General features: G+C 42.0%; 1 protein-coding gene across 6 annotated transcripts in view; it reads left to right on the top strand.

The window, feature by feature from the left end:
• SMAD1 (SMAD family member 1) overlaps positions 1-15,271 on the top strand; it is a 113,322-nt gene that overhangs the window by 88,703 nt on the left and 9,348 nt on the right. For all 6 annotated transcript variants that reach the window (XM_026106171.2, XM_026106170.2, XM_026106174.2 and 3 more), the window contains 2 exons: positions 11,640-11,897; positions 14,705-14,821. In XM_026106171.2, the coding sequence (XP_025961956.1) occupies positions 11,640-11,897; positions 14,705-14,821 (375 nt within the window). The remainder of the gene's footprint in view (positions 1-11,639; positions 11,898-14,704; positions 14,822-15,271) is intronic.

The raw sequence follows: 15,271 nt of genomic DNA on the forward strand, positions 1-15,271 counted from the left end.
ATAAATGTTATGTCACTTCAGTGAGATATGCAAGATAAAAATAGAACGAAACTTTCCAAGGTGTATAACTGCAATGTATGTTTTTGCTGAGTACTGCAAAGTAGTCAAAGTGGTTGCAAAAGTGTTCTTTGGGTGTTAAGTCATCTTATAAACTGTGTATTCAGGAAACAAAGCTATGTGTTATTAACTGTGAGCCTGAATTCTGGGTTGCTCTTTAAAGTGTTTCTGGAGAAGAGAAGTGTCTCTAGAGCAGTGTAGCTACAGAATTTTTGCTGTGGGGGAAAAAGAAACAGGAACTTAACTGATTTGGAGATGGTAGAAATAAAATAACTCCCTTTCACCCAAAGTGTACCCTTCCTCAGGGAAAAACTAGATATTGGTCAACTGCTTAATACACAACTTGGACAGTTTTGTTGCAAGCATTAGGACTGTAGTCAGTTTGACAGAGTTGAGAAAAGTGTTCAGTCGTTCACAAGGTCAACGTGCTGCTCTAACCAGCTAAAGCATTCTGGAGGTAACGGCGGAGCAGGAGCTAGCTTTCACTTCTCTTTAGATGCTCTGTTAGATCATGGTAGGGAGGTATACAGTTATGTGCATGTTGAAGTTATGTCTTAAGGATTTTTAACAGATTTCAAAGTGCGAGAATGGGGCTGAATCCCCCTGTGTTTTTACTGAGGTGTCTGGCTGGGTATGTAAAGGATGGATTTGTACTTAATCAACTGTGGGTCTGCCATTGTTTTGAGGGATATTGCACAGAGATGAGTGGGAAAATGTGGCTTTGGTAAGCAAGTGGTAGCTGAACTCTTATTTGGCTTGGAGATCTGTGCTTCATAAGTCATTATGACTTCTTCCCCCCCCCAATCCCTTCCCTATTCTCCCTGTCCTCCAAGCATCATCTTATCTTCGTTACCTGACAGTCACTCCCAAATTCTGCTCACCATATTTTTCCCATTTTTGCCTAGACATTAAAACACCATCACTGCTGCGTAAGTGTTTACACTTTGAGATTAATGGGTAGTGGGAATTCACGCATGACTCACTGTTTCCAGCTGTCTACAGACTCTAGCAGATATCAAGGTTTGTGTTTCCAAGGCTATCATTGCAGCCCTGAGGGTTAGAAATGTACTTTCTCTTGACAAGACAAAACTGAAAGCTTAGATTGTGTACGACGTGCAGTTTGTGTGGACTATGCAAGTATGCTGTGGACTTCTGGCTGTTTGACAGCGTGGTCAGTATTTAAGTTCTTTGTATAGGTCCAGTTACTCCAAAGCTGAAGTATACAGTGTGTGCATGGGCTGGCATCTGTATATGTTATTCTTTTTTGTTGGTGGTGGTTATTGTGTGACTTGTTTCGGTGTTGTGGAAGTTCTGAAGACCTGCTCAACAGTAAATCCTCAAATGCATAAAATCATGTAGTGCTCCAAGTTGAGGAATTGGTCTTATGGCTACTTCTCAGTTTTAATAGTGTAAGAGTGATGCAAGACTCTTCTACCTTGATACCTTATTCCAACCTAGCTATTTAGCTTGAGAAAATACTAGCATTGGCTCACCGTGGTATGTCTGCAAACTGCATATTTACACCTTAATTCAAGCAAGAGATTTCTTTTTGTTAGCAAGGCCAGATAGGACCCGGTTGTGAACAATAAGAGGAGGCTGAGAAGAGAAGAATCGGCAGCAGTTGCAGAAGCGCAGGTATCCCTGGAAGCGGACTGTGCTGCTACCTTTGTGTAATGAGGAGAACGTGTCCTCTGGGAAACACTTAGGTGTGAGCTGGTGATACTGTATCAAGACCCAGCCTGGTTTGGCAGCTGGGAGCTCTGCACAGGCACTGGCGTCCATCTGATCCTGTGGTGAGCTGGTCAAGAAAATTGAGCCATCAGGAAGCATCTCTGCGGCAAGGTTAGCTCTGCACACTTGGTGCCCACGTGGACTCGCAGGCAAACAAGTGGGGAGAGCAGAGGCCGTCTGGTTGCTGGGGCAGGAACACCAGCTGCTGGGAAGCAGGACCTTCTCGCGATGCGGTGCAGTCACACCCTGCTGCAGCTGTTTCATAGGAGGTCTGTTGCATGCAGAATTATTTCTGGTGCAGGGTAGTTAATGGCTGTCAAATTCCTCCCTTGGCAAGACAAGCTTTTAATTAAGGAGGCCTTCTGAAAGCTGGCATGGTCAGCTAAACTGGTGCACTCACTTGACTGAATTCTGCTTTGTCTCCTCAGTTTCATTTTTTGGATTAGCGATATCTTGAAATCAAGCTTGCACCTGGTTTTGGGCTCTCTTCAAGTACAATCAAGACCTAAGAAATAATCAGGCATAGGTGTACATAGGGACTGGGGAGAAAAAGCAGACAGGTTGTTCCTCACTTCTCTCTGAAAGTACCAGAAATGGCCTGGTTTTGCTGGAGAACTTGTGAAATGACATTCTGAAAGTCTCTCTTGAGATACTTTTTACTTTTCTTTTTTTATTCCTTTGGGGTTTTTTATGTTTTATGTTGCTTGCCTCGGCCTTCTGTTGTGTCAATGGACTCAGGTGAAAGATGTGATCCAGAATTTAAAAAAAAAAAAAAATTTTGTCCTTTTTTTTTAGCCTGGATCCAGTTCACCCTATGCACTTGTAGCATTAAAACAAGGGGGATGGGATACAGAAGAAGGAGGATAAAGAGATGCTTGAATTGACACTGCTGTTAAAAAGAAAAAAAAAAATCACACCTCTACCACAGCTTTAGGGAAGGATATTCAGTTCCCTTGCCTTAGCTGAAGGAAAAGGAAGAAGATGGGGAGACTGAATGTTTCATTTTCTGAAAATATGAGTAAAAAGAAATTTAGCTCCATGTTCCATCTGATGCAGAATTGTGCGTGTTTGCCTCTATTAAGTGTCCTTGCTCATTGGCCTTCTAGGTTAAAGAGAGTTTGAGTTTATAATATGTTACAAATGAGGCAAAAAAGCAGCCTTTTTTCATGCTTCGTTAGTATAAGTGGTTGAAAGTACAGAGTACGTAAGGGATTACCCTGATATGAGCTCTTCCCCTCAACAACTGAAGTCTCTTCTGAGAGTGCCCTGCGTCTGCAGTCTGCTGCTCTCTCTGCAGGGGCAGGCTGGGAAGAAACCTCTTTTTCATTGACCTAAGTGAGCTTAGGCCTGGCTTGGGTAATATTTTTCAATACTCATTTCTGGAGGTGCTAGTTGATGCTTTGCTGTGCTTGAACCACGTCATGCCAGGAAGTACTAAAACTGAGCTCAGAAGCAGCTCATCTACCCTACGAGAAACGTAGGTTGTGCTGGTCAGCCGATTCGCACATCCATCTGGAGGCAGCAAATCACCAGGCCTGCTCAGTTGTTTGTAGTTAGCAATAAAGTGTGGATGATTTTCCACTCTGAAGCTTCTTTTCTCGTTTGGAGAGCCTGTGGCAGTCCGTCCTACCCCAAGGGGTTTTTTACAAGGCTGGTGGTGCTGACGTCCCACCGAAATGGCAGTGTGAGCAATGGCTGCTCTCTCGTGATGCGGGTGAATGAACCATCAGAGCCTTTGGATTTTCAGTTCTGCCTAAAGGTCACGATGTTCCTTTCCGTTCTGGATATGAATCCAAGATGGATGTCTGCTTCAACAAGCTTGTCTTTGGTGGCAAGAAACATTTTTCCCTAGTGTAGAGCTGCTTTTTGCCCCAATAACAGAGCAGGTCCGCAGGCTCCGAGAAGAACGGTAGGTGTGCCTCGCTGTTTTTGCTCCCAGCGTGGACTCCTTGCCTATGGCTTTAACCTGATTGCTTTCATATTTGTCTTTGATCTTCTCTGCTGCTTGCTTTAAGTGAGCCTCCATAAGGCAGCACACCTACTGCGGTTACCAGCAGCGTAGAAAGAAACTCAAACTGGTGGAAATCGTGGACAGGGCAGGTTTATATTCAGGCGGCCCTGCCAGTGAAGTACCTTGAATGCTCCCTGTGTAGTGCAGCAGCTCTGCTCTTTAATAAAAGAAAAAAATACAAGGTTAAAGGAAATTTGAAATGCCTTTTGAAATCTTACACGTTTGGTTATGTATATTTGTGTGGGTGTGCCCGTGCGCTCGTTCTCGCTCTCCGTGTGTATGTATGTAGGTATAGATACTTTACTGAAAAAGTAAATGGGTCTGTTAATCATCCCCATCTCTCTCCCTGTTCCCGACCAGCCTAAGATCAATCCATATAGTACTAATATTCCCAAACTGTTTCTAGACAGGGTACATTGAGAAGCAGGTCTTTAAAAATCTGTCGCTGTGTAGTCACCTTGCACTTCAGATCTGATATAGCTTGTTGCAGTAAGTTACCTACCAGATCACTAAAATTAGTGCTTTATTTTTTGATAAGCAGCAGGGTTCAAGTGTAGCATGCAGCTTGTGCGTTAGGCTGCTTTCAGAGAGATTATCAAACTGGCAGGTGTCAAGATCAAATATGGGAGTAGGAGAGAAAAAATAAGAGTAATTGGAGATTTTCTTCAGTACTATGGGCTTGTGCCTTGCCTAGCTGAGCTTTCAGGGATCGCAGGGCTTGCTCAGTGCCTGCCTCCCTCTCTTTGCAGCACCTGGGAGAGCTGGAGTCGGCCCTGGAGCCCGTGGCCTGTTTCCGGCCAGCTGGGGAAGCTTTGATGAGCAAGGCTCGAGGGAGCGCAGCGCGGCAGCTGCGTGCGGCCCCCCCACACCGGCAGCCCCGGCCGAGGAGGAGACGCACCAGTTGGGGAATCTGGAGCGGGAAGGGGGGCTGCAAAGAGCCTGGAAAAATGAAGGCAAAAGGGAAGTTGTTGTTTCTCTGATCTGGGGAATGTAAGGGAGGGGAGGACTGGAGTGTCCTTTCAGAGGGGAAGAATATAAATGAAATGGAAGGGACAAGAAAGGCGAAAAGGAAATTGGAGTGCTTTCTTTTCCTGCAGTGATTAAAGGAAGAAATTAGAGAAATGGAGGTCACCAGCTGATTCGAAACAGGGAAACAGGGTGGAGGAGTTAATCCATAGGAGCAAGTTAGTAAAATTCTTGTTCCCGCTTTTATACTGCTTGCAGGCAGTCGGCACCTCTCCAGGCATGGGATGAGGGAGCAGAGGATGTCATGGCTGAGAAGTTTTGCCTTATTGCTGTGCGATGTTAGTGTTGGGCGTAATGTTAAAAATAGCATGCTACAGCAGGTGGCTCCAATTATAGGATGGTTCCCTGAAATAGCAAACAACTGTCAGTTTGTTTGGCAAGTAGCATAAAGCTTTCTTCGTGTCAGTTTTGCAGAATTCAGTCCTAAAATACATCACCAAAACCCGCTTGGGAGAAATGAATTGTAGTAAGGAGGGAGAAAGAAGGGAATGGTCTAAATTTCAGGGATGTCTTTGTCTGACCTCACCATGTGTCAGAAGAGAAAACTGTAGTAAATGGATGTTGTCAAGAAGAAAATATGTTTGTTTCTCTCTCTCTTTATTTTTATTTTACTTAACCAGATTCAGATGTTTCTTTTAACTTAAAATACCAGACATCCAAGTTTTAACCTATTCAGTAAGATGCTCTGTTTTATACAGGTAATTTGAACTCTGGTCTGTGTAAATGTCTGGGTTAATGTACACTATCACGCTCTAACTTCCTCCTGTATCAAAACTAATTCTTCTCCCACATTAGCTTACAAGAACTCCTCACTGGGCATACAGTTAGTACTGAACTCCGAAACCGGTCTTGGCAAATGTCAGTTTAATCAACATGGTAGCTTATCAGAGGATCCGCAAATAAAATCTAATGTTAGCTGAATATTGTAATGCAGGAAATGTACTAATGTTACTTGCCAATGCATTTAGACCAGATGTCTGATGTAAAAGTAAAGTAAGTGAAGCAACAACCCTTTTGTAGATACAGTATTCAGTTGCAGCTATGTAAAATGACAAATCAAGCTGTGAGGTCTAATGCAACTGCAAAATAAAATTAAGAGTTGAGAGAATAAGACAGGTTTTGGCTTTTTCCTGGAATAGCAAGTCTGGAATGTGTGTCTGTCTGTCACCCAGAACAGACTGCTGAATAGCAGTTATTGAGCCTTTTCACTTGCAGTTACCAGAACATGGGTTTGGAACAAAAGTCTAAAATGTTATTTCTGCTTCTGAGAAAACAGTAAACCAAAGTTGTGTTACTACAGCTTGTAGCAGAGCCTTGTCTAAGCCAGGTGGTGTTGGAACAACATAAAATAGCTAGCTCCTCAGAGAACTGCTTTGGCCACAACAACATTCATTATTTTTAACCAAGAGTAAACTCTATCCCCAGTATAGACATGAAAGTGTCTTTGTATGTGAGAACTTGTCCTCCGGTGAAAGGATATTCAGTTTTGCCATGTCTTGTTTTAGGCAACACAAACCTAATGACATTAAAATTTTTCTCTCTACGTGGTGTTTTATTGCTTACAAGCAAGATCTTGGCAAGACGTTTCAGTGAGTGTGCTTCAATGACTCTTCGATGCTACAAAGCAAGCAAAGCTACGCGCATTCAGCTCAAAGTACTGCAGTACCTGCTCTGTTCCCACTGAGGGACTGGACTGCTCACCAGGATGCCACCGCTGAGCTCAGCTGCTGTGGTGTCAAAGGCAGGAAATTAAGCTGGAAATCTTGAGAAGGGCTGAACTTTGTTAGTTGAATACTATTTCTGTATTGTTGGTTTTTTTCCTAACTCTTCTTTTGCTGTTTCATCTTTGCAGGATTATTTTATCTAGAAATTTGGATACAAGTTCCAAGTTCCTCTCCTGTACTCCTTCCCCCACCTTCCCATCTTTTCATACCTATATCCAGGTACCATGAACTAGTGTGTGAGGGTCTCTCTCCTTCTTCCCAACCCACAGTTCTGTTTTTCCAGTAAAATGTAAGTGGCTTTGCATAAATTCATATGAAAATACGGCTATATGATGCTTGGAAATTAAAAGGCACTGTCTAATGATAGTGCCCCGAGGCCTTCATTAGGGTTGAGGGCCCTGTTGTGGTAGGAGCCTGCACAAACATTTCTATGTAACATATGTCTAGCGAGTCATCATCATCATTTTCAAAAGTAGTATGGTTGAAGGTGCAGCAGCAATTGCTGATCTTTTCTTTTTCAAAGCTCACAGAAAAAGTAGAATTTACTTTGTAAAGGAAGATTGATCAAAGTCTGCTCTCTCTCAGGTGGCCCCTTGTTGCATTCCATTATTTGCTCTGTATTTTCCAGGCATGGAGAGAGAGGTACCTACCAAAATGCTCATGTAACTTGCAAAGGGAGAAAAATGAACCCTTGAGGGAAACTAGCTGTCATCTGGGCTCATGTAAGATAACAGGAATCCATCTGGATGGAAAATACGCTACCTTGAAAACATAACAGGTCCTTTTGCTTGAATTAGTGTTGTTTCTTTTTCTTTTTCTTTTTTTTTTTTTTTTTAATATACAGACTCCAAGTTATAATCATAAATTGGAAACTTTCTGTTTGCTAAAATCATTGTCTCTGGAACATGTTGAAAATGAAACAAAAAAGAAAACTAAGTAAATCTTTACACTAACACAGCACACCTGTTAACCAGAGAACAGGATGTTACACTGGAGAGGGACAAAGCATACAGATCAGTAGCTTTCGTCAAAGGCCGCCATTACATTTTTGTAAAGGTTCCTACTAGAAGAATTTTTTTTTATCTGAACAGCCAGGCTGTCTTTGGTCTATCTTATATGTTTTTGGCATTCTTGGCTCTTAGATGAAATAGCCTTGTGGGTGAAATTGCCCTGTGGCTGTAATTCTTTCAATACAGCTCCACTTGTTTGGTGCAGGCATACTCTCAGTACGATTTGCCTGTTAAAAACAAGCTGCCCAGTTCCCAGACAGTTTTAGTCTATTGACAAATACAGGATATGTTTTTAGCTACAGTTCTACAAACATAGGCAGCTTGACTTTCAGATGATTTATCTTCCTGTTCAGGCATTATCGGTAGTATTACTCCTGGTAGTAATGCATTAACTCTCAACTCCAGGTCCATGTCTATACAAAATCTCAGAGCAAAATTTAGACACAGTTAAGGCCATAAAACCTTTTAATTGTTGTTTGAGAAAGTAAAGAAATAAACCTGGCTCATGACTTGTGGTTCTACTCCATTAACTGGTTTTAACCGTTTTAATCAGATCCCATTTACAAATCTGTTGAGATGTTGTTTGATATGATTGTTGCAGTAGCTTTTCAGGACAACAGCACAAATAACAGTGCTTTTCCTTTAAACAGATATGTCTCTATTGAATAGAAACAATTTTTTTTAATAAATGTAGAACTTGGGATCAATATATCTCTGTTTTCTTCCACAAAAGAAGGTAAAAAAGGGCAAAATTGTGTCTGCAAACCGTTACAGCAGTGTCCTGCAGAGATCCCTACAACAAAGATGTGCACGACTTCATTATTTTATAGCAACAGGTGTGCTGGCTTTGCACTGAATAACTCTCATGCTTTCTCCCCTTCAATTAGACCTCTTCCTGGAGCTGGCAGCTGCAACAGAGATCAGCCTCCTCCCCTGCTATACTCAGCCATAGTAATTTGTTATTCCATATGTTTGGGGTCTGCAACCTGACCAGAAGCTTGCCGCCTTACGGCGGGGAGAGGGGGGTAAGAACGGTCCCCTTTTACATTTTGAACTCCTGGCATTTCTCCATACTTCTGAGCAGCCCAGCTCGCTTCTTCGCTGTTGAGTGAACAACGTTCAGATTAACTCCTCTGTGACTGCAGTAGGAGCAGCTAGACTGCAAAAGCCCTTGAGCTGCAAAGAGATCCGGTTATGGCACTGAGTGACTGTCTTGGAGATGGACTCATTGGGGTGCTGTGGTCTCCCTCCCACCTGACAGCCTTTGGGTGCCTTTTCTTTCCATTTAAGGTTGGTTGTGTGCAGGGAGGACTTGAAATAGGAGAGTGCTTAAGTAAATTCTGCAGTGATATTTTTGAGACCATTTTTGCTGTATCAGTATTGGTTCTTTTCTTCCTTCTCCTCCTTCCCTCCCTGTCCACATGTATTTTGAAGAAGCTGGCATTTAATTCTTTGTGGTCGAAGCTAGTTTTGTATGAGGGAGAGTGTGGAAGATGAGGTGTATCTGGAGTCCTTCCAAATTTCAACAGTGGTTCTGCCCAATTGGAGATAAGGTGTGTATGTGCCTTGGGAAAATCTGACGCTGCTTTATTTTAATTGCTGAAAAAATATACAGAAAATATCCTGTTCTGCAGCTATTTTGAAAACCTATAAATCGTATGGCTTCCTGTGATGTCATACATGTTATTGTTTAACATGAGGTAGGGGATGGGAAAGGTAGATGATGTACTTTCTGCAGAAATTAACTTTTCCAAAGTTAATGGTTTGACCTTCATCCACAGGAAATGAGGAGATAGGAAAGCTATGTTTTAAAGCTCAGAAAAGTGAGGAAGACTCATAAAGCCAGGAAAGGGAAAATACTTTTTAATGCATGATCTCATTGTTTTTTCACTTGTAATTTATTAGGCCAGCAAATGTTTGCTCTGACAATTAACATATTATTTGAATTAACTGTGAAAGAACTGTTAGGTTTCACAGAACATGTTTAACTCTGAGGGATCCTAATATTTAGAGAGATCGGGTTTGACTTGCTGTGTTGCAGGTGACTGGATACATGATGTTGACCTGAATGCTGACTATCTGTTTTGTATTGCTTTTTCCAGTGACCTATGGCAATAGTTGCATTAGAGGCAAGAGAGAGTCAGTACAGCTGAGAGATGCAGCTTCTCTGAGGGTGCTTTGCAATTGAGAATGAACTTCCATAGTATGGTAGATGGATGTGTTTTGCTTCAGAAAATGCCATAGTTAGGAGCTTTGTATATCCTTGTGAAGTGGAGATAGTTAACTCTTCCATACTTAAACAAATCTACTTAGAAATGACATCCACCTCAAATATTTAAGATCTGTTGGAAACTTGGTGGAGCTGCTCTGAGAATCTGAGAAATCAGATGAAATCTTTAAAACCTGATTCTGACTCCAACAGGCAGCTTTACTTTCAGTAGCTCTCCCCCCCCCACCCAGTGTGTGTTCAAGGAAGACCTGTAGGATCGAACTTTCTGTACATTAATACCACTGGTGAGCAAAAATCTGTTGGATTCATTTCTCTGTCTTATGCATATACCCCCCTCCCCAAAAGAAAAGAAAGAAGAACTACTTTTTTAGGTAATGTGTGGCTGTTTTCAAAACAGTATTTTGTGTGGCATCTTTTTGTATCCATTTAAAATTTGGACCTAGACCTTAGGCTAGTTTATGCGTAGAACAATATACGGGTACCCTTAGACTCCTGGATACTCAAGTATCTGAATGCTTCTGTATGGGCAAAGAGTGAAAGTACCCCAATGGACTGGAACAAGGTGTCACACCCTGGTTAGCGCAGGTGATGCAGTGATGCCTGCAGAGGCTCGTCAGGTGTCCGTGGTCCTGTTCCCCTCCCGCGTAGCTGCCAGGATGGTGGGACAGCGCAGGAGTCTGGAGGGAGGATTGGTAGTTAGCGTGGCTAGCCTGCTTTCATTGCTTTTTGCTTTTCTGCACCCTCCCTCGAAGGCAGCTCTTTTGAAGCTGGCAGGCGCTCACGGGAGATTTTGTCTGGTTTTGCTCAGCCGTGGAGGTGGGAAGAAGAGGCGGGGGGGGAAGGGGGCAGAAATGGAGGAGAGTAACTTTCTGTTTCACTCCCACTTTGTTCATGGATCTCCCTCTCCCTGCCCCTCCCTCCCCTCTTCCCCCCCATCACCCAAAAAATCTCAGTCTACAAAAAGACCAGCTTTTAATCTTCTGAGTAGCTCAGCCTTTGCTGTGATGCATTCAAAGATAGAAGCTGAAGCGCAGGAAAAAGAGCCGATTCTTTTATCTTAGTGTATCTGGTGTCACGTTCATACTCTCGGTTAAAAAGACCTTTGTTTGCCTCTGGTGAGGAGGCCTTGGGAGCGTGCTGAAGCCAGTGGTTTCTAATGGGTGTTTCTCTGATCCCATAGTAGCATGTAGCTGGCACTCATTTGTTGCACAGCTGTTTTTTTTGTTTTGTTTTGTTTTTTTCTTTTAACCACACAACTTTGTTTAAATTGCAGCTTTGTAAACTGACTTGAAGGGTTAATAATAGTCTCAATGTGAACTTGTAAGAACATAGCCTAGGCTAAAAATAAAATTACAGCTGTTGGGACCAGGCTCAGTTCAAGGCCTAAATAGTGTTAGTATTGTCTTCAGAAAAAAAATCTGCCCTTATTAGCAAGGGTTTGGGTTACAGGCCATTACATGATTAGCAGGATCACAAGTGCGGTAAAACGAACTGCATGTCAGCATTGTAATATAACAGCACTTCACACATTTCTTTGTGAGAATAAAACTAAAACGTAGAACTGCAGTTTGTTCTTGGTGGTTCTTCTCTGGCCCTCTGGGAAAACAAGCTCCTGTCTGGCAAACCAGGTAGCTAGCACCATCACTGTGAATTCAAGCTGTGCCGTAACTAGATATAAGGCAACAGTTCTTGCTTAGACGTGTTCCTAGATTTGACTGCCTCGTTTTTATGGCACATGTGAATATGCCTTAGGGGACAGGGAATGTTTTTTCCCCCTGTGTAGCCTGGTTCTTAAAGACTGACTCTAATGCTGTGGCTTGCTCCTTTTTCTCCCTCCACCCCCTTTTCAGTGCTTCCTCCAGTGCTGGTACCAAGACACAGCGAATACAACCCTCAGCACAGCCTCTTGGCTCAATTCCGCAACTTGGGACAAAATGAGCCCCACATGCCACACAACGCTACTTTCCCGGACTCTTTTCAGCAACCCAATAGTCACCCGTTCCCCCATTCGCCAAACAGCAGCTATCCAAACTCGCCGGGAAGCAGCAGCAGCACCTATCCGCATTCTCCAGCCAGCTCAGACCCAGGAAGTCCTTTCCAGATGCCAGGTATGTTCATCTTCTGTTATTTAGTTGTGAAGTGAGAACGTGGCTGGGCATCACAGGTATCATGATTCTTTTGCTTAATTATACTGGATTATCAGCCAACACCTATGTTCAGTGGTGAGTTGAAAGTTGTTAGGTAATAAGACTATGTAATTGGTTTGTCTAGTAATAATACTAAGGGTTTTTAATATTTTTCCTCTTTCAAACACAAGTAAAATGTTAGAGTAAAACTCTTTGGGTGGTGGGGGCAGGGATACAAAATCAGGGATGTTTGGGGGGGGGGAACTGGTGTAACTGCTTAGCCCACAAAGCATAGCGCTTAATACACATGGGATGTTTCGACAGAAGAATAATGCCACAGATGATTCTTGCTTAGGAAAGAGATCATCATAAATTCAGCACAAGGTTATAGCTCTGCGGAAGAAGGATGTTTCTCAAGGGGATCATGCTACTGTACTTGACAAAATTTATTCAAATAATGATGTAATCTCAAGAAACAAATATACTTCAACTCTAAAACAGTCCCTTAAGGCCCTGAAAAGAAATCTTCAGACCGTTTTGCTTCCTAAAGTCAAAGAAATAACAACCTTGCTTTTTTGTTGACTGCTGTCTGTAGCAATTCCATGAAGCAGTCTTGTCTTTTTTTTTTTTTCCTTTGCTCATAGATGAATAAAAATACTGCAGAAGCAGCTTGTGAGAGAACCCTTGATCTAAATGCTAGGAGAAGGACTCTATACAAATATTTACTGATGTTCTATTGCGTGCTTTCTTCAGGGCTGAAAAAGGATGCGCATAAACAAAGCGGCAGACTTGTGAAAATCTGTTTTCTATTACGTAAAATTAACATTCATAGATTCCTGCTGCTGTAGCTGTTTCTCTTAAAATTTTTTCTCTTGTGAGTTAAGACTACTGAACTTGCAGAGGCAGGAGGGAAGGAAGAAGAGTCTATGTATTGGGTTTTCATTTAAAAAAAAAAAAAAAAGAGAGAGAGAGAGAAAAGTTACAGCAAAACCAGCTAGCTTTGCTGTCGTGTTTTTAAGAAAGCATGGTGAACATGGTTAAGGCTCTTCCAGCAGACAGAGATACAGGCCTCTCTAATGAGAAGGTCTTCCTGAACACTGGTCTGTGGAAGTTCACTTGAACTTTGAGAGGTCTGTGCTGCCTTCTTCCCTGTAAAGAAGGAGTCAGCAGCTGCAGAAGAAGCAATTGAATTAGAGGAGAGTCAAGATGCTAGCTTCCTTCATGCTTAGCTCTGGACAGTTGTCCATCTTTTGCTAGTAAGGAAAGAGGAGGCCACATTTGGAAAACACAAAAAAAGGAGAAAGGCCGTTATCCAGAGATCTTGAAAACTTTCCAGATCCTGGCTAATTTGTTGCCTCTGGCCTTACAGTCCCATTTCCTTATCTGGGCATCACTAACATCGTGTTTGCACATACACAATTGTCTAAGGCTTAGTAAGGCATGAGACTTTTAAACTCCAGTGCCGACCGTTAAGGCTGTAATGCAGTCCTGTTGTCATCTGTGTCTTTCCCTGCCCCTCTCCCATCCGAGGGAGTGTATCACCTGTATGATCATGCAGAAAAAGGGGAAAAAAAAAGAATTGTTAATGCACTTGCCAGCGTTAGACATAAAGCTCTCAACAGAATATGTCCTATATAATAAGTAGATAATATATTTCATTAGCTTGTGTTTTCTTAAAAACAAATAGCTTTCAAAGCAGTGATACGGTTCTTCTAGCTTTTGTTGTTGCTGTTTTGGTTTTCAGGATTTTGGAGGTCTCTTATTATTATTTGCTGTGGTAGTTTGTAGTTCATCCTCTCGGTAATGGAAATAAATGTGGGATGAGCAGCAGCCATGTTCACCAGAGGTGGAACACCTCACCAGAGGTGGAACAGTGACAGTCAAATCCCAGATTTTAGCAGCAAAAGCTTGTAGGCATCAGGCAAGGGTTTCTCTCTTTTGCATGTATCTTTGTGCAATTGATGGGGAGGAAAGTGTCTTCGGAAGTGTTGGGAAAAGGTGAAGTTGGCATCTTCCTTCAGCTTCTAGGAAGTTGTTTGGGAAGCTTTCCCAGAAGTGAACTGGACAGCTGGAGGGCAATGCAAGTACCCATGTAGTGAGGTTCAAACAGGGCTCAAAGGCAATGGCAGTGCTTTCGTGAGTATGGTCATAGTGCACAGGATAGTTTTATACTAGTGATTCAATTCTCAACTGCTTGGTACAGCTATTAAGAGACATGAAGGGGCAAATAAAATCCTGATCCAGAAGGTTACTTCTATAGGATTTGGGTGCTTAAATACTTTCTACTGCTACTTACCTATGGAAATAGAGCTGATACTTTGCAATGGTATTAATAAAGTCATGGATGTATTTGGGATGTTTGCATACTTTGCTAATGGAATCATGTTGGAAATAATAAAGCTGGAACTGAAAACTTTGTTTCAAATTCTGTTCACATTTACCCCATTCAATATTTATTCCTGGCCTGATACGGAGAGCTCGGTGTGCCTTAGTATCTATGCGGCCTTTTCAACCGGCAAAAACTGTGGGCTGCAAATGTAGCTAAGCTTTCCTTTGTGGCTTGATGGGGGGAAGTGACTTGTTTTTATTGCAGTTGCACTTAATATGCACAGTAATTCTTTGCTTTCCTGAATCAAGGTCCATGATTGCTTTCTCAGATTTCTGGTGGGTGGAAGTTTATAGCTGAGTCAGGCTGGAAGCATTTCTAGGCTAAAACTGTTTATGTGAGTATGTATATGTACTTTAAAGAGAGGAGAGGACTTGTGTATCTCTGCCTTTTCTATATTTAGCTGATACGCCCCCTCCTGCTTACCTGCCTCCAGAAGATCAGATGACACACGATACCTCCCAGCCAATGGATACCAACATGATGGTACCCGCAATGCCCCCTGACATACACAGAGGAGGTAAAAACATTTCCTTCTCATTTGCTGCTTTGCTTCTTAAGGGTAAAGAACTTTCAGAACTTCTGGGATGTTTTTAATAGTTGAGTATTGATATTGGATACATGTTGTTTGTGGAAATTTTTAGCTGCAGAAAAGCAAAAAGCCTATTTTATGAAGGGATGAAAAAAATCTGAAGATTAAAAAAAATATAAAAGTAAATATGTATTTAGGACAAGAAGTTATCACATGACTCTTAAAATGTAAAATATGTGGGTTTTGTTACTGTCTTATTCCCAACCAAGTCGTGACTAAAGTCATTTTTATGTGTTTTGTATCTGGAATGTCTGATACTTACTGAAATGAAAGAATTCCTATGATGCTGTGTGCTTATACATGTGATGCAGCAATTAAACATATGCAGGGAAAAGAATTTCTCTATCTCTTATAATTACACTGATTTATTGAGACAGC

The sequence above is a fragment of the Dromaius novaehollandiae genome, chromosome 4, assembly GCF_036370855.1.
Source record: "Dromaius novaehollandiae isolate bDroNov1 chromosome 4, bDroNov1.hap1, whole genome shotgun sequence".
Taxonomy (NCBI): Eukaryota; Metazoa; Chordata; class Aves; order Casuariiformes; family Dromaiidae; genus Dromaius; species Dromaius novaehollandiae.